Here is a 23,458-nt window from a genome sequence, read left to right as displayed (position 1 = left end):
CTCAAGTTAACTTGGATCAATGCCGTTTCTAGGATAAAAAACTTCAACAACAAAATATTGTTTGAATAAACCTGGACTTTTCGTAGAAATACACAATGCATCACAGAGACATAAGTGAAATTATATAAAACAGTTTCATAAGAATTCTTAACACAACTCAAAAGTGTATTTATATATTAGAATACATCAAGAACTTTTCACTCTATTATTATTATTCAATCTATGAAGAAAAGAATTGTAATGAATAGGATATGTATATATATATCTTACTCAAACTCATACCTGCCTATTCTTTCTCATGAATGCCAAATCTCTTTTTCAACTTTGAAATATCTTTATTTTTCAATCCAAAAGCCTTTTCTAGCAATTCCGAATCAATGCCTGATCCAAACAAGGCTGTTGGGAGCTTCACCGACCCCGGATTCTGGCTATCAAAGCTCCCAAGGATGGTGGCTGGAGAATTCCCTATGTTCATTTGAAAATGCAATACTCCCCTAGGGAAAACCATTACTTCTCCTTTTTCTATCACTTTCGCGAAAACTTTATTCCCCGTGTCCACAAATCCAGAATATACCTTGCCTTCAAGCACGTACGCAATTTCTGTGGCTCTAGGATGATAATGTGGAACGTTAATACCACCGACTTCAAAGTCAGCTCTAACGAGTGACATTCCTAGCGTGTTAAGTGCCGGGAAGACCGTGGCAGAGACAGGCACCCCGGAGAATTTGTTTGTGAATTTTCCAGGGTGTTTTATGCCCGAAAATACAAAATCATCGACGGTGATGGAAGATGAGTTTTTGCATTGGTGGGTATGATGTGAGGGTAAACAATAGTCTTGAAGTGGATCGGGGTCCGAACCTGAAACCAATATAAGTTGGTTGATGGTAGAGTAGAAGATGAAAATAACCAACATAACTAACATTTTGAGAAACATGGTTTATATGAATGAGGAATATGGTGGGGAATGAAGAGTGAAAATTTATAGGTAATTTGATAGATTTATGAATATAGTTGTAACTAAAAGTTTGAATTGCCAAGTGAAGTTCAATAATGCACATTACACCTTTATTTCAAAAGGGTATTAGGTGACTTTAAAAAACGAGATGATTTTCCATATTCATTTTCTTGATGATTAGGTGTTGTTGCCTTTTAAATGGTATTTGTTAGATTTTTTTATCTACAACAATACTTACTGATTGAAGGCTGGATTGTCTCTCTCTTTTTTATGTAATTTGATAACTAAAATGTGTATTTTTGTTGGCTTTGGTGTATAATGTTGTAAAATGTAGCAAGCAAAGGTGGGGAAAATGGATATGAATGATGAGTAGTGATTATGGCTTTTTGAGTGTGTGTCTGGAGTATGGTGTAAAAGTGAAAGATTCATATAGATCAAACTTGTATTAGAAGTGAAGTGAGGATAATGCCTTTCACATGCATCATGACATAAATTTGCTTTTCTCCAAGTGTCTACAATTCAAAGAAATTACCATCATCACATATATATTGTTCCTGGAAGCTTATGAAAAACAATTGCTTATGTAATAATTAATGTAAATATTAATAGTAAAAATCGTTATAGATGGTACATTGGTCATAAATTGATTTGAGAAACTGATGAAAACTATATATGAATTGTCATAAATAATTAACTTTTAAGGCGTATATGCAAGTACGTTTTATGTAAAAATACACACATATTAATGAACTGTCATGAATTGACCCAATCCATGAACTAGGTGTAACCGAAGACATCATATATGCAACAACCATACTTTACATGGTCTCAAATTCAATGTTAATCTTGATATTGTACACGAGAACGAATTTTGACCATTGGATGAGCCTTATCATCAACAGTTACGTTGTCGTATATAACAGCATGTCGTGGGAGTGGGAGAAGGATCATTGGACGTGATCTTGATTTCACGAAGCATGGATGTGAGATCGGACCACTCCAATGCTTTGACCCCTATTTAAAGTATAGGCTTTCCACGTAGTAGAGTGAGGTGGCGTTTGTTTTCGACTTAATAAATTAAGTCGTGACTTAATCAAAAATATTTAATTCAATACGTCATCAAAAGTGTTTATTTTTTTTGACTTAATAAACAAAAAACAATTGTACTTAATTCATACAGACATTACTTATTCATTCAGTCACTTAATTAATTCAGTCACTTAATGGTCAAAAAAACAAACATGCCCTAAGTATGTCATCGGGTAATATACTACATATACACGTTCCACATTGTATACTAAAGTTTATTTTGGATTTTTGTTTTATTGATGTGCCTGATGAACGTGCGGTTTATAGATTTGCATTACCAACTGTAGAACAAACAAGAAATCAATACTCGATTCTCTGCATGTGTCTTCCCCGTAACCTATATTATTATAAACTATTTCTTATGAAAACATCTACACATACGGTAAGGATATCTCTTCAAAACGGGACACGTTGTGTTATTGGGGATATAATGTTGAGTTACAGTATACAAATTGTGCATTTCTTTGTTAGAATTAGAAATGCTCCAGATAATAACTTGTTTGATTTTAACATAGAAGCATTCAGAACAAAGATTATATGAAAATCACATTGTGTAATTGAGACTTACTGTAATTGGTCTAAAACATATTTGTAATGACATTGTCACATTGTAGTTTATTTATTATATAACAGATGTCTAATAATGATGTATTATATGATTATAAAGTTGCACAAATGGATGATTTGATATAGTATGGTACTAAGGCAAACGTAAATAAAACTTCTTTAAGCTAACTATAATTTAAATGTACATAAACCCTGACAAAACCATACTACAATCAGGTGAAATATAGTAAAAGGAAAAGAATCTTGCATCAAAATGCTACACTACCTTTGTAAGATACGACATAGTATAAATACGAACAACGCACATAAGGGTCTGCAAGGGCCAAGTCCAAAATTTCCATTTGTAACGGTAAAGAGTCAACCTGGAAATACAATATGAAACCCAAATTTGTATGGTAAAAGTAAACATCATATATGGATCATTAAAATTTTGAAGAAAGCATACCGTCACATGGAACATGGTACAAGCATGACTCAAGCCTCTTTTTTTGTGACTCTGAAATGTTTTACCATGAAATTAGTGGTAAAAAAAGGTACATTGTAAACAAATACTACAAATTAAAGTAATCAAGGTTCAGTTACCTAAAACAGTAGATTCCAAGAGCTGTTGTTATTTCATGAATGACTGATGTTGCAAAATGCATATATAGTGAAGCTGCAATAAAGTAAGATTTAAATTATATATTAGAAAAAATAAATCAAAAACTTAACCTTTAAACCATGGTCAGCTTTTTGTTGCAAACAAATCATTGTTCTTAGAGAAACAGAAAGAGATAAAACTAATGCTACCAAACATACAAACATGATGGTCTTTAACTCTTTATGCATTTATACGTCAACATTGCATCTATAACCATTCATGAATTACTTCAATTGGATTGCAAAAGGGGTAAGGGTGAAACGGCGAAGGTCAAGGTTAGGCAAACCCAGCTAACGAATTTGTATTTTTATAAACATAACTAGGTTTTATGCAACTGAAATCATCCACTTTAGATGACTTTCAACCCATTTAACCGGTGTCTTTTTTAGTTAAAGCTTTAGCTGAAGCAATTTAACCCATTAGAGATATAACATAGCTAAAATCAACTCATTTACATACAAAAAGATCGAATTTGCAACCAGTAAATACATAATTAACACAATACCTGTGTATAAACAGAATCCAAGAAGAACCCATTTCTCATCAACAAAGGGAATTCTGCCACAAATTTACACATCATTAACAGTTAAATGACAAACGAATTTTCTCTAGCATTTCCTATTATCTGCAGGAAAGACAAGGAAAAATGGCTTTAGCTTTGAGCCAGATGGCTACATACCCGTCATCTAACCGTACAGTGAGCGTATTTGCAAGTGCAAGCGGGAGATAAAACAAGGACTGCAGTTTAGCAACAAAACAAATGTATCAATAAACAGGAGGTAATGAAAAAGAGAGATTCAAGATACTAAGCAGTTGCCAAAGTTTAACAAGACACTGCAACTGGATTCACCATTCGGTTACTCTGGGTGTTAACAGAAATGGTGATTACTCTGGGTGTCAACAGAAATGTAAAATGGGTGAGTTGGTTAACAAGGTCAAAACATGTACTCGTATTTTTTAATGTTGGTCAATTTAGTTCTTTATAGTGTTTATAGTTTATACATATTTCTTTTATTTAATAAACTGTAAGGGCTATACCATTTGATAATGATTTTTGATAAACAACGTTAGAAGTTTTAAAAGAACTTGAAGCTTTTAACCTCTGAACCATACCCATTACTCTTTTAGGTAACTTTTTGTAGTTATGATCTGTTGGCGAGATATTATGCAACCAAATTCCACCACTATTTAGGTATATGGGTCAGTATTGACTCCTCAATGTGTTAGAAGAGAACTTACCACGGACATACTGGTTTTCAACCCCTTAGGTTCATCACACAAGTGAGCCAATATCATCCTTCCCTGTCAGATAAAAATGCTGATATCAGGTAGCCAATCTTCACACCTCAACAAGTCAACATGGACCAAGTTCATACATTTACGTTTTATACAGATGTTCATTAAGCGAAAATGAATTCATTCGAACAGATTTTCTTTTTATAAATATATCATACATATAGTGAAGCATGAAATGTAATTAGGCACAGAAAATAAACTGAATTTTAAAAGTTTGACAGAATAATCTTACCACAAGGAATCCAAATGCTAATCCAGTTCCCATCACAACCATATGTGGATAGCTTGCAATTAAATCAGATGGAGACATCCAATCCCTGAGAAACACAAGAAAACTGTCTCAAAATATTGGACAGAGAATTGCAAACATTTGACTCGGTACACAATCTTAAAAAATATTCAACTACGATCAAAAGTCATTAAACACCATTTATAGATACAAAAATAAGCATTATGTGCTCATAAATTTATATTTTAAAATCAATTGTTTGTTTATGGTAGCACATATAATAAGTAACTTTAATTATACAAGTTGCAAATTAAATGGTACATGAGCATTTGAAAATAGAAGTTGTTGCGATACTCTGTCTCATGTACAAAGACATAAAAACGAGTACATACCAGAAAATAATAACTCCCAACAGCACGCAGAAAGGGACCAGCTGGCAATTAAAAAACAGCCAATAAGCCTACTAAAGATTAACAAAAATATATAATGCACAGGATAATAATATTACCATAGCCAAGGCATTTAGCATGCTTCCCTTCCTTGCCTGTACAACCTTGTAAACATTTTGTACACTGTGACCAAGAAACATTAACTTATATATCATTAATATATACATTGACTGCTCTACTTGAATGATCCAAAAAAAACACATATAAAATATGCAAATATGTAGATATATAGTGAATCTTCGTTGAAGAGCTTGAAAGGTTTACTCACTTGCAGGATACGGTGGGTATAACAGCAAAAATTATCATAAGCAGCAAGACAACTCCATAGGTTGGCATTCCTGAATACAACCACACAGTCAAACAAAAGGTGACAGGTACATACACAATCCAGTTAATCATAAATATACTCTATAATCACTATCTCACCATTTATAAAAGGAAGCCAACTCAGGAGGGGAATAGACTGCCCAAAATCATGGGCCCACCATTCTGAACCTGAAATTGCAATTAACCAACTATGAATACATATATCACTCAAGCAAGTAATTTAGTTAAAGAAAAAGAATAGTATGTATACCAACTATAGATGTAAAAAAATGTGCCACGTAGATCAGCATGAGACCCTCTGTAGGTCCATTTACAACTGGGAGGATTAGGGTGTTGGTGAAATAGCTGCAACATGTAGGAAATATGTGCAATTATTATTAAAAATATATTAAACTATCAAAAAGAGGAATTATTTTGCGCTACTTACTTTTCCCAAGTAGCTCCATAAAATGGGACAGCCGAAATCACCCAAAACCAAAATGTATTTCTTCCACACATAGCAGTGCTACCAAAAGCCAAGGCCTCCAACTGAATCATGCATCAATAAATTAAAAAAGAAAAATGGCAGTGGAAGCAGCAAGTACGGACGTACGGTTTAAGCATAACTAAAGAATAAAGACATACCGCACATGCGAGTGCATCACATCCTGCAAAATCAGTGAAAAGTATTGATTACCTTAAAAGGGGAAAAGAAAATTCAATGGAAATGTGCATAAGGAAATAGTTTATATTTACCATGATCAAAAAGTTCTCCTAATGGACTAGAAGAATTGGTCCTTCTAGCTTGTTTACCATCAACAGCATCAAATGTCTAGTATAAACATCAAGGAAGTTGGAAGTAAATCAATAAAGAAATAATACTAAACAAAAAATACTTACAAAACAGATAAATGAAGTTTTAATCAAGATTTAAGACATAACAATAGTCCTACTGTCCTTTATATAGTTTCTCTTTTTAAGAAGGGCCTTGGTTATTAATTGAACTGGCAATGAAAGGAAACTAAAAACTACGAGAACAAATTTGCTAGACAAATATCCAAGAAAGCACTTCAGATTACAAATGTATACTATGTCAGGAGTCAGAACAGAAACATTATACACTCATTTTATTACAAACCTGGTACAAGAAGAGAAGTAGTCCATGAGCAAAATTAACCCATCTTGGTGGTGGTGAATCCAAATGAGGTGAATATATCTAAGAAAGGCATCCACGCATAAAGTAGAAATTAGTGTTAAAGCACCCAAAAGATAAAAACTTTGAGAACACTTCGTTAGTAAGGTCTAAAAATCCAACTTATAGATGGCATTGTAATGAAAAGAAATATATCAATACATGAAAGATATTATAAATTGCACACTCACAAAGCCAAGAACTGCAGAGACTGACAAGAACATGAATCCCATGAGAGTAATCTGAGTAGAAAATCACGAGTTAAGCTAAATAGTTGGAAAAAACAAAACTTTCGGATTATACTATTTCAATAATATAAAGATGGTTCAAAAGTCAAGTTTACCATATTGGGCCTGATGCATCCACGATATGCAAGAAAAATAGATAAAAGATAAAAATTGGTTAGTGACTATATAGACTACTTTAAATCAAGGATGCTTTAAGAAACCAACCAACGTAACAAATAAGAAATCGTCAAACTGCAACTAAAAATGAGAAGTGTAAGAGTACTACTTACGGCATCCAGAGAGGGAAGAAGGTAACAAAACGAGTCCAGAACGGTTGGAGGACATATTTTGCAACATAAGAGTGATCAACACCACTATACTTGTATCTATGCAACGCTTTAATTCCATGAGTACCTATATAACCCATTGCGCGCACTAAAACACTACTATTAATCGTTTAGGCCTGCATTTTCGAACACAACAATTATTACAAACCAAAACCAAAAAAATAAAAAGTTGACACGATGTTAGCATAGTATTGCTAGACAACACTTTCTTAATTAGCATACTATGATGACTAAGTGCATAAACATTGTATTCTACTTGTTACGGTTACTGTATGTATCCAACTTCCTATTTGTTGATGTGGCAAAATGGCAAATGATATTATACAACATTTTTGATTAATACAATAGCAATAGCAATAATTAAATAAAAACAACAGCAAAACATGATATGTTTATGATTATATAATTTTCTTAAAAATATTGTAACTTTTGGCCCAAATTATCATGATTATATAAATTATTTTAGGATATAAAACAGGGTTTAAGGATGGAAAAGCAGGACCGGGATGCATTGCATGTGCCCATTATAATCAATCAATCTATCTATGAATGAATTAATATGAAGAAGAAGGATTGAGAGAGGGAAAAAAAAAGAATAGATCTGATTGAGCGTACCGAGACAAAAACCAAAAGTGTTGCAAATGATTCTTTCTGATTGAAATTGTAATTTTTGTCGTCCCGCCTTTCCTCCCGGCGTAGGTTGAAAGATGGTATATTTATAAAGTGAAGTGATGATATTATTCGATTTCGAATTTTATGATTAGACAAAAGAAAGAAGAAAAAGATTTTTGGGTCTAATAAAGTTTGTGCTTTAATTTGTTTTGATTGGGTACTAATGTAAACGAGTGGCACTCGTGGCGTGTTAATTAAGCCGTTCCATGATTGGGTTGTCATTTGTCAAGGCCATGTCTCACCGTGTGTGACGTATTACTACTTACACCTCGTCGACATTTATTTATTTATTTAAATAAAAATAAAATAAAATCAGCCAAATTTAGTATTGCGATTTTACTAATTTAGTCAATTTTATAAAATTTTTACAGAATCTCAATATCTCATGATTTTGCAATTTGACTAATACACTAAAACACACACACCAACAATTAGAAAGCACACAAAGAATGATTCAAAAAGAATGAAATAACATATAACTTAAGTTTGAATTAAATAATTGATGCATTTCCACTCGATTGATGTAGTTTTCAAGCCTATCATTATACATTAACTAAACACTAGTAATAAAAATAAAAATGGAATGTACCCCATGTTTCCGGATCCTAAAAACTCATGTTTCTACATGGTTAGAACTAATTAAATGAAATACATTTTTTACACGACAAAGTTTTGGAACTAAGTTTATGTTAAATATTCGAACCCAAATTTTTATTTAAAAAAAAAACAAATGAACATGTAACATTAACAATAAAAAAAAATGTTAAAAATTTAATAAGATGTATAAAAAACATAAACAAAAACTTATATTGATTCTTTAAATATTACATGAACGTAATACGTAAAGATGATGAAAGTTATTATATATTAAAAACGTTATTCATATAAATTGACAAACGAAAATATTCAAAACCAAATGTTTAAAGGTAAAACTGTAATTGTGTAAAAGTTGTTTGATGAAAACTGAAAAGTTTAGTGTCAAAAATGGAAAAGAAAATTTTGAGGTAGAATTTTTAAGAGGTAAAATAAGAATTGATAAAAAAAAATATAATAAATTATGTGTTATGAGAACTTGTACATTTCTTACATAAAAAACTTGTAAATTTGTATAAGTTTTTGTATAAAAGCATAAACAATTAATAACTATATTAATGTTTTAAATATTATAATGAAAGTTATTATATATTAAAAACGTTAAATATAAAAAGGCGGTTGAAAATAATCAAAACGAAATGTTTAAAAGTAAAACCGTAATCATATGAAAGTTGTTTGATGAAAACATGAGAACCTACAAATTTTTTGTTAAAAAAATAAAAACGAAAACTTTGATGTGGAACAAAATTTAAAAGATAAAAACTTTAAGGGTTTAAAATGAAAATTAGTAAGGATTATATCTATACTTCTATCTATACTATATATATATATATATAAATAAGAAAAAGATCTTTTGAGAACCAATTTATATGGAGGAACCATGAGAATTAATTTATTCTTAAAATACATAAGGATAGTTTTGTAATTTATAAAATATTATATAATAGATAATATGAAAATGAGAAAAATGATAGATTACGCGTGTTCATTCCATGATTTTCTCCTGCAAAGACTCTAAGATATACAGAATTTCCTCCAATACAGTTTCACGTTCCATAAAGTATATCCTCATTTCTCTAATATCCTCAGCCATATCAGTTCTAAAAATAATAACAACTTTTCAACAATAACTTTCTCTGAGAATATAATGGCCCATGTTAGTCAATCCGAAACACATCAAAATGATACCAATGTCGATGCAATCACAGTGAATGGGACTGATTCGGGGGCTCAATTGGATGACATTACAGACGTTGATGATGTGTATAATGCGATTGTTTATGGTGGAAACCATGAACTGGACCTGTTTGAAGATGATGAAGGTGTCATTTTTCTGTTTTGCTTTTTTCTAGTTTTTATTTATTTGTTCCATGTTATTCTTTGAACAGTGGTTGGTTGATGTTTGGTTATTATTGTTCATATGTGATATAGTTATGAGGTTAATCTTTATTTTCATTCCCATTTACTCGTAACTGGGGCTCCGTTGAGGCTCCGTTGAAGCATTTGTCCACTAACACATAAGTGATCAGGTGGTTCATAATTTGTCCACTAACACATTACAGCCGAGTACTTTTTTTTGGGTTGTTCATAAGTGATCAGGTGTAGTATTCTATAATGTTCTAAATTGTATGTGTTATCATGCGTATGGTATGAGTTACATTGTGTTGTCCACCAACACAATATTAATGTACTAATGTGTAGCCGTTCATAATTAATTTATGATATACAGGCGAGTCATCCCAAAATGTCGGTGAACGTGGATTAGTGCCCGAACAGGAGACACCAAATGGGAGCTCTGTATACGTACCTATTGATGTACCTGCAGAATTAAAACCTGTATTAGGTTCTATTTGGGGTTCCGTTGAGGCTGCCTACGAGATGTATCAAAAATATGCAGAGAATGCAGGATTTGTTGTACGAAAAGCATCAACTAAGCATAGGCGGAGAGGAGGTGAGATGACTCATAAGTATTTTCTATGCAATAAAGCTGGTACATCTAAGACGAAACACGCGGCTGACACCTTAGATGTAGATGGGACAAAAAAACCACGGTCTGTTCGTAGAAACTCTAACTACAAGGTAACAGATTGCAAAGCACGCCTTAAGATATCAAAGATAAAAGGATCAGAAAGTTTCTGTGTATATGGCTTTGATGAAAAGCATAACCATCCGCTTGGTGATGAGCACAACAAGCATTTGTCTCGGGCCCGAAGGCAACTGACATTTGAGGACCAACTTTTCATTCAAACTGTATCTACAAACAACATAGGTGCAACAAAGGCTTATAGGTTGCGCGCAACAATGAAAGGTGGGTATGAAAATGTCCGTGGTACTGTGGTGGATTACAAGAACTTCAAGAGGGACATAAACATGTATATCGGTGATAGGGATGCACAAATGTTGGTGGACAAGTTTAAAAATTGGGCTCAGTGTTTACCTGAGTTTTCATTTGATTTCAAGGCTAAAAACAACGAGTTGAGTTCCCTTTTTTGGGCTGATGAAACATCGAAATGCAATTACAAGGAGTTTGGCGACGTGATTGCGTTTGATGCCACCTATAGGACTAACAAGTAACAGAAATTTGCCTTTGTTCATATGTTTACATTAAAGGTTTTTTTCAATAATTAACTAAATTATGTTCATATGTTATTTCCTTGTAGGTACAATATGGTTTTTGTCCCGTTCACAGGTGTTGACAACCATAACAGATGTGTCACATTTGGGGCTGGTTTATTGAAGAAGGAAGACATTCCATCTTATTCGTGGTTGCTACAAGCCTTCCTAAAGGCTCACAAAAACCAACCCCAATTGGTATTGACAGATCAAGATCCATCAGTTAAAGAAGCAGTTAAAGTTGAGATGCCAAACTCACAACACCGACTATGTATGTGGCACATTATGAAGAAGTTACCACTTAAGGTATATTTTAGTTACTATTAGGTTAGTTTCTAGTACTGTAAAATCATATTTCCACCCTTATTAGATTGTCATTACTTATTACTATTAAAATGTATCGTCGTTCATTGATGTGTTTTCATGATTACATATAATTCAAATGTTTCTATGCTCCTTAATTAGGTATGTGGAGATATACTTGACAACACTAACTTCCGACAGCGCCTCCACAAAATAGTTTGGAACATTTATTTAAAACCAGAGGAGTTTGTGAACAGATGGAACTCATTGATGAAAGAATTTGATTTACAAGACAATAAATGGTTGTCTAGGATGTTCAAGCTAATGAAACGATGGATTCCAGCTTATTTTATAGATATGCCACTATCATGTGTCATGAAGACAACATCTCGGTCGGAGAGTTCAAATGCATTCTTTCAGATATTCACGCACTACAAACACACTCTTGTCCAGTTTAGTTTATGTTTTGAGACTGCAATGGAGAAGCAAAGACATGCACAAAGAGTTCTCGATGAACATACAACCACAACATTCCCGACCTTGGTGACTCCTAATCCAATTGAGGTTCATGCAAGCAAAATATATACGAGGACAATATTTTTGAAGGTTCAAACGGAGATTATAAAAGGATCCTGGATTTGTTCACAAACATCCGTTACCAAGAGTGGCAATGATGAGGTTTACATAAATAAAGCATTCGAATAAAGCTTCTGAAGATCACCTTCAGTTTAAGGTTTGATTTACATATATGTGTGTTAATAGTTATAATTCCATAAGTTATTACTACCATGTTGTGTATTCGTATGTGAATAGTTTGTGAACTAAAGCTATTTTTTTCTTTGTTTCCCTGTTAGGTAGTGCAAAATGTAGAATCCGGGAACATTAGCTACAGTTGCAACCACTTTGGACGGCATGGATATTTATGTCGTCATATATTTTGTGTTTATAAGAATAAAAATGTAACCGAGATACCAGAAGCATATATAAGCAGAAGATGGAGAAGAAATGTGCTCCCTCGTCATTTATTACACGACCGACATAGATATGGGAATAAGCATTCTGAAGCAGACAAGATTGTGACTCAAGTTCTAGAAAAATTGGAGTTGTGTTTCAGTGGTTTATAGAGCGAACCTGATAAGTTGTCCGATTTTGTTTCCAAGATTAACAAGTTAACCGATGAAACATTGTCAACTCTTCCTCAAGGTAGCAGAAAAAGAGCAAAAACGAAGTTTTTCAGGAATTGCTGGGGGTTACAGAACCTGAAGAGGTTTTAATTCTCCCGCCCAGTCCGGCTAAAAACAAGGGATCAGGAACCCACCCCGGTAAAAGAATTCCTGCTCCAGGTGAGAAGCATGCGAAGAAACGCCCACGCCAAATGCGTGAATGCAACTACTGTCATCAACTCCAAGATAACCATGATCAACGCAATTGCCCCGACAAAAAAGCAAAGTTGGAAGCTGAAAGAGCCGCCAAAAGGTCAAAGTTTAAGGCCGGCAGGGCAGTCGAAGAATCTGGATCACAAGCAGCAGCGGCAACACAGGAGACAACTATCCCAAATCATGTGGCATCCTGATCATCTATACGTCACTAGTTTATTTGTTTTTGCTTCTTTCACATTTGAATTTTCGTTGTTTTTTATAGCAGAACAATACTTTCTGGGTGTTTTCCTATTTTTTTTTTCATATAATAACGAGTTTTATTCATACAAACAACGCTAACTCCATTTAATTAAATTTTCCTTATAATTGCATTATTTACAAATGCACCCCATGCCACAAGTGAACATAACAGTTTCTTTCTAACTTAATAGCTCACATATGAACCCCGTAACACTTTTAAACAGAATACTTTCCTTTTCACTTTATAGCTCAAAAATGAATAGCGTAACACATGTGACTAGAAAATTATCACAAATGGCTACCTGATTGTAATTAAACTACCCTATATATAGTTAGCTATAAGTAGATTACAAATAAAAAAACTCAGATTAATGAATAAAAACAACGGTGCTATTTCAATTTCATGTATTCAACCACATGCCACCAATACCATCAAAAGAGATTACCAAGATATTAAAAACATACTGACATTAAAAAAAACCAACATTTAAATAGTAGTCTTAAAAAGCCAAATGAACAAAGGTGTCATGACTGTCTTCCAGCACATACTAATAATAAACCATCACACAAATAATAAACCACCATTGAAAAAGTATTCTTAAAAAGCCAAATGAACAAAGGTGTCATAAGTGTTCACTTGCGCATTTTCCCCAAAGCCATTGGGTTGTTTTTCTCATATTCCTCTGCACCCATCCGAACTTGATCACAGAGCACATTATGATCAGACAACAACATCTTGACTGCATATTTTTTCCGTCGCTTTCCCAATTGTGTCTTTTGGTATTTTCCTTCCGTTCCTAGCTCACAGTTCCATCTTCCTTCCATTTGACCCATATAGGTCTCCATGTGCCTCATGACGAACACGCCATCGTCGTCTGTTCTTTTGCTTGTTTGCCATTTCATTCGCATCCTTTCTGGGTTTGCACTCATGATCCGATTCACTTTACTATGTCCAATCTCCATCAAGTAAGAAATGAACACCTTATGCTACATTTTTTAGTTTTCATTCATTTTTATATCAGCTGTCACCTTCCAAATAAGTAAAATAGAAGTTTAGTTGTAATATATTACCAGTATATCCGGAACACCCTTGTATTTATCTTCAATGCTTTTGGTGTCGTTTTCGTTATCTATGATAACAAACCTTCGCGACTTAAAGTCGAACACCACCAAGTAGTAATGATTGCCATGTAAGATAGGGAAGAATACCTGCACTTTTCGCCAAAAATTACCATCAGTCATATATTAATAAGCATCTACCCTGTCATTTACAAGTGTCAATTGTGAACACTATACCATATCGACGCCAATCATCTTCATCATTACCGGGTTTCCATTCAATACTTCACTCAGATGAGACTTAAATAGCCTCAAACGCAAACTTTCATCCATTTTTATATCAGCCATATTACTCGTCTGTTTCATTACATGCACATAATTGTTCACATACCTTCTGCTAATGACAACCAATCTAATATAACACGTAGTAACGTACCATCATTCTTGAGTGGCAAAACAGTCGGTATGGTGAATTTTTGCTTCTTTTGTCCTCCTCAATATTCAACAGCACAGCCCAACAGTCGATCATTTGTGGAACTACAAGAAAATCAGTAACTAAACTAACCATAGCTGAATATGATGTTGTATGCCCTTCCCTTGTAGCAAACAAGATGTCACTGTCCAAAAAACATATACCGGGTTTTCTAATAAAAGTTGATACTTCACAGACATATCAATTCAATTATTAAAAATTAATAAACGTAACATTTATAACTTACTTTGGCTTCCTGGTATCAGATTCAATATAGTTTAGCACCCTAACTTCTTCAATCTTCAATCTTTGGTCCACCACAACCGCAAGCTGGGAAAAGGTTGATTTAGAAGAAACTCCCATCTTCGGTACCCGTTGCTCATTAGATATCTTTCGTATGCGTTCTGGTTCATGTACAACTTCTGCTACATTTGGAAGTTTCATCTCTTGAGTGAATCCTAGGCTAAAACTAGGAATATCAGCCGCCTCATAGCCAATCACCTTCTTATCTGCACCTTCATCCCCTGCATTTTGTTTACCTTTTTTATTCAGCTCACTTTCATCAAACTCATTGCAACCCAATTTTAGATAGGCACTCTGTTCATTTATTACCACTCCTTTCATCTTTGTCTTATTCAGTAGTTCACTAATAGTTCTATCACACTCTGCAATCACCTGTGGGTCTTGCAAAATCTGAGTCCATGTTTCCTCCTCCATCAGTTCACTAGGCCCAACATCAGCAAATGAGTCCAACTTTCCTCCGACATCACTTCCCACGACAGTTTGCCCTGGTGTGTGCACAACCAAATCCATTGTTTTTGTCGATTTTGGAGTTTTAAATACCTCATGTTCATTCACTCGTAGGTTATGCATCACTACTAATCCCTTATTTCCTCCTACGTCACTCCTCACAATAGTCTGCCCTGGTGTTTGCAAAACCAAATCCAATGTTTTATTCAAATTCTGAGTTTTAATCACCTGTTGTTTATTCCTGATTAGGTGTCACATCATTTCACTCACCTTTGTCTCCCACTCTTTAATATCATCGTTATCTGGATACTTTTCCTTCGCCTCCTGGAGTGTTTCCTTCAAACTATTATTGTTGTGCCTCAACAATTTAAACAAGTTACTTATCTTGTACACATATCCCTGCAAAATATTAACTACTTATCATCACCAAATTAGCATGCTAACCTCATTAAAATGAATACACGAATATAATTATTAACTACTTATGTACTACTCATACAAAGTGTTCTAATTAACTGTTGAACACACTCTTTAGTTCATACAAGTTTCTAGCATACACCTATACCATACAACATTCATTTACCTTAAGTCCTTCAGGTTTGAAAGCATTGAGTCTTACAAAATCGATATCTCCATTTACATCAACTGTGAAATTTTCTACATCAGCTCCACTAGCTTCATAGGGTTCACGCATCTCTACATTACCAAATCCACCCGACCCTACTTCTGATTCCTCTCTTTGTTTAAGATTCTCGTTGTTCCATGTTAATATAGCTGGCCTTGTTCGTCTCACCTCAAAATCTATTCCTTTGGTTCTGTCTACGTATATCAACTACATGTAAAAGAACACATAAAATATCAGAATATTATAATAACCAAATTACATAAATGTTTAGAATCTTTGTATCATGTTCATCTTACCGTCAGTAAAGTACACGGCCCAGAAAAGTATTGCCCAATTACTCCTAGCTTCCACTTATCTTTACAACCTCTTATAGCGTGCCATACATAGTGACACCAATCTATCTGCTCAATACGAAAATCTTCACGGATATGATCTAGAAGGCTTAAATCACATTTGCCTCTTTTTTTGCATTGTGCAATTGTGTTAGCAAACAAGAGTATAAAGTTTATTTTAAAATTCCAGTCTGCCTCCTGAGATCTAGCAATCCTTGTCTTCAAATCTACTAGACTAATTTGTCTATCTTTATATTGTTTACTCCATTCTACTACCAGGTTGTCATTTCCTTCTCCTCCATCTATATTACCAAGTTGAACACCACCTAATGGCACTCCTAATATATCATGAATTAAATCTGGGGTTACCATGATTTTTCCAGCACCAACATTCAACACTAGGTTTTTGTCGTCGAAATTATTCACCAAATAATACACTATCCTCGATGACAAACCAGCTATCTTGAAATCAAGCAAACTTCCAAAACCCATTTCAATCACACACTTTTTTTGGCTGAAACTTAGTGAGCCGATTGCCTCATACAATGACTTTGGAGATGTCCTGATATGCATCATGGTACGACTTTCTTTTTCATTATCCATCTTCACAGCCTTATATTTCACTATTTTACGCTCACTTATGTCAGCGGAATTGTCTCTGTTGACATTACTCTTGAATCTTGGAGATCTTCTTAGTGATTCTTCTTCATCGTTTCCGCTACCCTTTTGTTTCCCTTCGCCCCCGCTGACTACATCGTGTATAACCTTTCTCTTCTTTGAGTTACTTTGTTCCACTTGCACCCATGCACAACATTTTATTTCATTTATTTACTAACATATATAAGCATGTTCTTCTATTCACATATGCACAATTACATATACCCACCTATCTGAACAAGAACATATTCTCACATATGTGAACAATTACTTCTACTCACGAATGAACAATTACATATACCCACCTATCTGAACAACCACATGCAATCACATATATGAACTAGTATATCTAGTCACTTATTGACTAACACATCTACATGGTTATGATCAAGTTTTCTACAGAATTATGATCTGGTACATTTATTCACAATACTAACTCATACTATATGAACAAGTACTTCAATTAACTCGTACGATATTAACTCGTACATCTACAGACACTTACGAACAGACACTAGCTTCATCAATAACTACATATTGATTTGTTAATACATGGCTAACCGTATGAACTATCACTATCTATATCACATATGAACAACTAATTAAACATCCACTATCTATATCACATATGAACAAAAAATCGAACAACTACTTTCTTTATCATGTTTAAGCATCTAACCAAACAGTGCTAAACTTATAAGCGGGTGCGTTCAATCAAATATGAACAGATACATCTAGATGATTTCGATCTTGTTCATCTATTCAAATATGATTAACAACTTCAGTTGCCCCACTTTTTAATACTAACCTCTAATGTCTTATTTCAAAAAAAAAAAATGAATACAGAATGAGTTGCAAACAAATATTCAAGTTATTAAAAAATATAAAAAAATGAACAGTGTTCGTTTTTCATATTTGAGAAAATAAAACAAAATATTTGCTAACGAATCTAAAACTTTAACTTTTACCTGCTCGATTCCAACAACTTTAAGCTGCAAATGCTCTGCTCCATATAGAGTTATCTTTTTTCCATCCTCATTGTTTCCCTCTGATTTGATGGCTTCTTCAATCGAACTCCTCAATGCTAAAAACATTATTTTTTAAACATCTATGAACACCATGTATTTGTTCTATAATATTAAAAAAATAATTATAAAAAAAACCTGGTTTACTCATGTGAACAGATGAACCCGGTTTTTGTGATAGCTTTTGATAACGCATCTGCTATTATATTTATACATAGCTGGAACTTCGGTTTTGTTGATGGATTCCGATTATTCATGGCTATTGAATCTGAGTTGCTAACAAAATGAGCCTAAATGACGGGATTCAATTTTTATTAGCCAGATATACTTTAATTTAATATTTTTGTTCCTCCAGTAACAATTTATAAATACCCAATAATACCCTTCCAGCACGTTTACTCAGTTTAATATCTTAGGTTTATTACAAAACTGCCATTAATGAATTCAAGCCCTTGATTAATATAATCCAAAGGTCTCAAATGGTTCTCAAAGTTCTTAAAATAACCTATCCCTATATATATATATATATATTATAATCAAATAAGGTTTAAACTTTCAATTTCAATAATGTACACATGATAATGCATGATATACATCATTGCCCACAAATTTTTCTCTCCTCCTTAAATTATTTTATTCCTCTAATTCTTTCAAAATCTTTTATCTCAAAAACCGTACATCGATAAATTATAAAAGTTATACGGGTGTTCTTAAAATTTCATGCTCTTTCATTAGAGATGTTATTCGATATACTTTCGATGGAATTTTAAATCCGATGACGGAGCCCGTACGGCTAAGACATTTGGCAATGACACTCTATGACATATCACTTTCTATGATCTATCACACTCTACTACCTATCACCCTCACCATCTCACCGCCACAACGCGCGGGTACTTGCTCTCATGTGCTATAAGTACCTGTACATTCCATGCATAAATCACTTGTACTTATATATACCTTTTTAGTATATTTAGTTATTATACCCTCACGTTATTGCGAAAAATGATTTTTAGGCGTTTAAAATTTAGATACAAACAATATATAGTAGTAATAGTATAATACATTTTTTTGAACCCGGATTTTTTTAAAAAAGAAACAAAACCTGTTATATAAATGATAAAGAAAAGAAAACGTATAAAAACAATAAGAATAGCTAGAGTATTATCACAAACAAAAAAACAAAACAATAACTATATTAATGCATAATGACACTCTGACGACAATGATATTAATATGGTGTTTTGTTTTAAATGTTAAGCGTAACGATGATGAAAATTGTTATATATCAAAAGTCATTGTATATAACGAAAATAGAGAAAGACATCAAAACCAAATCCTTAAAGGTAAGATTATACATGTGTGAAAGTTCTTTGATAGAAACGTAAGAACCCAAAAGTTTGGTATCAAATATTTGAAAACAATCATGATTAACCGGTCTTGACAATCTATACAAACTAACCAGTATAATTAACCAGTATAAAAACACATCCAAATCCATTTGTTAAACGCTAGTTAATAATCAAAATTAACCGGTCTTGACAATTTATAGTCTCTTTATCTATTTCTATTTCTATTTATGTACTATATTATAAAAAATAGCACTTTATTTTTAGAATATGTAATATTTTGAATTTTCACTTATCACCCCTTAAAATATTTTCATCTTGTAACACCCATCATTTAAAAATAAGGATTTTCAAAAATTTTCACCTAACGGTGTCAAAGAAAGCGGAACAAACATCTAAAAGTCCAAACCAATAAATTAAGTTTGGTTTATTCATTAAATGGTGTTACTTGTCATATCATAAGAAATAAGTCTAAATGGAAATCCATCGGTTTCCCAACATAAAACAACCGATCACAAATCAATACAAGTCATAAACATCTTAACATAATTCAAAGATCTAAAATGAGTAGCCACTATAGGTAAACTATGGTCACCATCAAGCAATCTACCCAAGCCTCACTTTTTATTCTTCAACACTCATAAGCTTGCTAAACCTGAGGGAACAACACATTTCAAGAAACAAGTGTTAGCTAACGAATTAGCTAAGTAAGATAACACATGATTTATAAATCATTTGTTCAATTAAAACTTTATAAAAGTAATATTTCATCATTAAGGCACATATCATCACAATACATCTCACATAGCATTAAACATCTTTCATATAGGATAATTCATCCTAATGTGCATAATCATCTTTTGCATTATCACATATAACATCTTAACATCTTTATAAGTGCAACATAAGTCACACCCGACTAGATGGACAAACCTTACAGCTGTACCACAATGTTGTTAAGGAATGGCAAGCCAATCCCGGAGTAATCCGTATGTTCAAGACAAATGGGGTGGGTCAGACCTCTCGTATTACTCTTCAGATTCTTGACCATGTTGCAAGGAGCCACCCAAGCAACCACATCTACGCACCTGTCGGGCAAGGGCAAGTACAAGTTAAGATTAACACTTTCACATCTAATTTATGAGTTCGATTTCACATCACGTATAGTTTAGGTGTTTACACTGCCTAAACAATTATCACACACACACACACACACACACACACACACACATATATATATATATATATATATATCTTTACGTTTAGGCCCTTAAACGTGCAAGTGTCATGGCAACCTATTAAGTTTAGTGAACTAGATGAACAAGTCATACATTCATGCACATTCCATTTATCATCAACATATATTCACAATTCAAAACATATCGATGCATACATAACATTTTGTAGCATATCGTAATATCTCATATCATTGCGGTAGCATTTCAAGTTTCAATAGTCATATACATAGCCCATATCACCTCTCATGTAACCCCGAATTCCCATAAACAAACAAGATAACATCTGGGAAGTTATTATATGAAAACCATGTTTTTTGTTGAACCCTCAGCGTGTGAAAGTAGTGTATCTTACCTCAGAGAAGCACACAACAAATGATAACGTAAGTTACCGAGCTTTACAAGTATTCATGACTACCTATAATCATTAAACGACATAATAAGCTAAGCAAGTACTTATTTACATAGTTCATGAATCAAGCCTAATTATCTATAAACATGACCCATGACAAGGCTTGATGCCTCGGACATTCGATTAATACTTTAAAGCTTACATAACTCGACGAAACTCAGCATACACTCACTAAATTAACCTTTCTGGAAACTTGACATCACAATCATCTTTCAAAAACATTACCATTAGAAAGTAGACTCTCTCACAACTTTGTGGATAGCTTATTTGTCAAAAGCGGAGTTACGTTTCAAAACTTACGACCATTTAAAAATTCTGTCGCAGTGGGCCAAGACTGCGTAGCAATTAAAGTCACTGGATTTAAACTGCATCGCAGTTTAGTGACTGCGGTGCACCAGACCCCGTTTCTGCACAAATCACTTTGTTTAACCTCCAAAACTTAACCAAACACACCCCAAACGACCCCAAACCTTATGAACGACTTTTGGACCTCAAAGTTCACCGTTTTAAGACCATAATGATGTAATGAATTCATTGATTAACCCCTACTTGATTTGCATCACAATAACAAATGTTTTAGGTTACCGAATTGATCAAAACACACGTTTTTGACATTAATTGATCTTATAATAACCTAGACAAATTATGGATCTGATTATATGATTGAAATGACATAAAATCAATGTTATTATACCTTGGATACCTGGAGATTACAAAGAGGATGTAAAAACTTGATCAAAACACTCTCGAATCAACTAAACGAAAATGAAATCGAACAAGGAATTGATTATGGCAATGGAGAATGGTTAGGGCTCAAAGAGAAAAGGATAATATGAGTAATTAGAAACTAATGACTTGCTCCAAGACCCTAATCCCGTTTTTTAATTTCCACCTTTATCAAAACTAGTCCCTAGGCTTCCTTATGACTCATATTTAGCTCAAAACACTTATGGGGAATACTTACAACACATTAAACACTTCAAGCACATCAAAAGGCATATAAAACATATCTTAAACAATTTAGCACACCAATCATTAAGGCACTAAAGCCTTACACGTATAACACATTAAACACATATAGTCATTAAATCATTTAAAGACTTGACGGATACGTAATGTTGACTTAACGACTCAAGTCAACCGTTAAATAAAAAGTTTGGGATGTTACACATACACACTAGCCTTTTAACATTAATGATAAAGTTACAATATCAATCTTTTTTTTTTAAATTATCTCAATTAATCCTTCAAATCAATTATCTATAACATTCGATGCCTCATCTAACACCAACAGTCACCCTCACTACCACATTGTCACTGTCACAATTACCGTTACATTACACGCATAACATCAGTCACTATTAACACATATCAAGTGATATGTGAATTGATAAAATGTAACATAACTTTTAACGTGTAAAAGTTGGTTAAACAAACTCAATATTAACACAAACCAAACAAATAAACAAAGTATAGTCTCCTTTAAATGTATAATGATTTTTTTTTTTTATTAATATATATAATACTTGTTTGCTCTAACGAGTCGTGGGATTTAACTAAAATTGGTTGATGTTTATTAGTTTTTAGAAATTGAAAGAGTTGATTTCGAAAAGCAACGTTACCTTATTAGCTTTTCAATAATAATTATATTAAAAGCTAATCTAAATACTAAACTTTTTTTATTATGTTTTGAGAATAAGAATTATTTAAAAACTCATAAAAAAAAAATAAAAATTCAAAATACCACATATTTCTCTTATCTTTCTCTCTATTCAATTAAATAATAAAATTCATCTAAATCATTCAAAATGTTTTATCTCATAAACCGTAAATCGTTAGACGAAATAAAAAGTACGGGTAGTCTTAAAATTTTGTCATCTTTCATTAGAGATCCAATTCGATATACTTTTGACGACTTTTTAATTTTCGTTTTTTCCCCTTGTACTTGTGTATTTACACATGTGTAAAATCATTGTTATCACATGTAATTTAGTAAATGAACATTTGTACGCAATAATGAAGGTTAAGGGCGGAACCCGTTAATCCATGGCGGAGCCCGTTAGTCCGTGGCGGAGCCATAGCGGCTAAGGGAGAAGCCCGTTAGGTAGATCACCCATCATCGGTCACTCCCTTATGATCTATCACCCTCAGTGACCTATCACCCCCACCAGCTTTGGTTTATGAATATCCTTAAGGGCGAAGCCAGCTCCGAATCATAATTTTTACTCAACCTACACATGTATAAGTTATGTGTAAGTACAAAAAGAAAACAAAAATTAAAAAGTCATTAAAAGTATATCAAATTGGATCTATAATGAAAGAGGACGGAATTTTAAGACTACCCATGTTTTTTGTTATGTATAACGATTTACGGTTTGTGAATAAAACATTTTGAATGATTTAGATGAATTTCCATATTTAATTATAGAGAGAGGAAAAAAGAA

The 23,458-nt window shown here is 33.2% G+C and overlaps 4 protein-coding genes across 5 annotated transcripts; 1 reads left to right on the top strand and 3 right to left on the bottom strand.

Annotated features, from left to right (window-relative positions):
• Nucleotides 1–167: 167 nt before the first annotated feature.
• On the bottom strand, nucleotides 168–1,134 carry LOC122605938 (germin-like protein subfamily 3 member 2). The gene has a single exon (XM_043778903.1). It carries the CDS (start codon nucleotides 932–934, stop codon nucleotides 287–289), a length of 648 nt encoding a protein of 215 aa, XP_043634838.1. The 5' UTR covers nucleotides 935–1,134; the 3' UTR covers nucleotides 168–286.
• Nucleotides 1,135–2,700: 1,566 nt separating this feature from the next.
• Nucleotides 2,701–8,081, bottom strand: LOC122603362 (choline/ethanolaminephosphotransferase 1-like). The gene is made up of 20 exons (XM_043776039.1): nucleotides 7,913–8,081; nucleotides 7,241–7,413; nucleotides 7,067–7,076; nucleotides 6,915–6,965; nucleotides 6,670–6,747; nucleotides 6,288–6,363; nucleotides 6,177–6,199; nucleotides 5,980–6,080; nucleotides 5,803–5,897; nucleotides 5,652–5,720; nucleotides 5,494–5,563; nucleotides 5,285–5,348; nucleotides 5,169–5,209; nucleotides 4,780–4,864; nucleotides 4,491–4,553; nucleotides 3,931–3,989; nucleotides 3,757–3,809; nucleotides 3,194–3,266; nucleotides 3,057–3,107; nucleotides 2,701–2,973 (listed from the first exon to the last, which is right to left on the bottom strand). Exons 2-19 carry the CDS (start codon nucleotides 7,375–7,377, stop codon nucleotides 3,086–3,088), a joined length of 1,170 nt encoding a protein of 389 aa, XP_043631974.1. The 5' UTR covers nucleotides 7,378–7,413; nucleotides 7,913–8,081; the 3' UTR covers nucleotides 2,701–2,973; nucleotides 3,057–3,085.
• Nucleotides 8,082–9,710: 1,629 nt separating this feature from the next.
• On the top strand, nucleotides 9,711–13,052 carry LOC122604842 (protein FAR1-RELATED SEQUENCE 5-like). Its single transcript, XM_043777704.1, has 6 exons — nucleotides 9,711–9,885; nucleotides 10,293–11,133; nucleotides 11,224–11,482; nucleotides 11,642–12,043; nucleotides 12,604–12,682; nucleotides 12,736–13,052. The coding sequence occupies exons 1-6, from the start codon at nucleotides 9,711–9,713 to the stop codon at nucleotides 13,050–13,052; spliced, it is 2,073 nt and encodes a 690-aa protein (XP_043633639.1).
• Nucleotides 13,053–14,399: 1,347 nt separating this feature from the next.
• LOC122605915 lies at nucleotides 14,400–18,285 on the bottom strand. 2 transcript variants are annotated; one of them, XM_043778875.1, is made up of 7 exons: nucleotides 18,157–18,285; nucleotides 17,962–18,077; nucleotides 16,301–17,130; nucleotides 15,963–16,211; nucleotides 14,877–15,778; nucleotides 14,594–14,774; nucleotides 14,400–14,514 (listed from the first exon to the last, which is right to left on the bottom strand). In XM_043778875.1, exons 3-5 carry the CDS (start codon nucleotides 16,937–16,939, stop codon nucleotides 15,632–15,634), a joined length of 1,035 nt encoding a protein of 344 aa, XP_043634810.1. In that variant the 5' UTR covers nucleotides 16,940–17,130; nucleotides 17,962–18,077; nucleotides 18,157–18,285; the 3' UTR covers nucleotides 14,400–14,514; nucleotides 14,594–14,774; nucleotides 14,877–15,631. The 2 variants fall into 2 exon arrangements, with proteins under 2 accessions (XP_043634810.1, XP_043634811.1); XM_043778876.1 differs by lacking the exons at nucleotides 17,962–18,077; nucleotides 18,157–18,285 and having other exon boundaries at nucleotides 16,301–17,476.
• Between the last annotated feature and the right edge of the window lie 5,173 nt (nucleotides 18,286–23,458).

Source organism: Erigeron canadensis, chromosome 6 (assembly GCF_010389155.1).
Source record: "Erigeron canadensis isolate Cc75 chromosome 6, C_canadensis_v1, whole genome shotgun sequence".
Classification (NCBI taxonomy): Eukaryota; Viridiplantae; Streptophyta; class Magnoliopsida; order Asterales; family Asteraceae; genus Erigeron; species Erigeron canadensis.
This window is presented reverse-complemented; position numbering and strand designations above follow the sequence as displayed.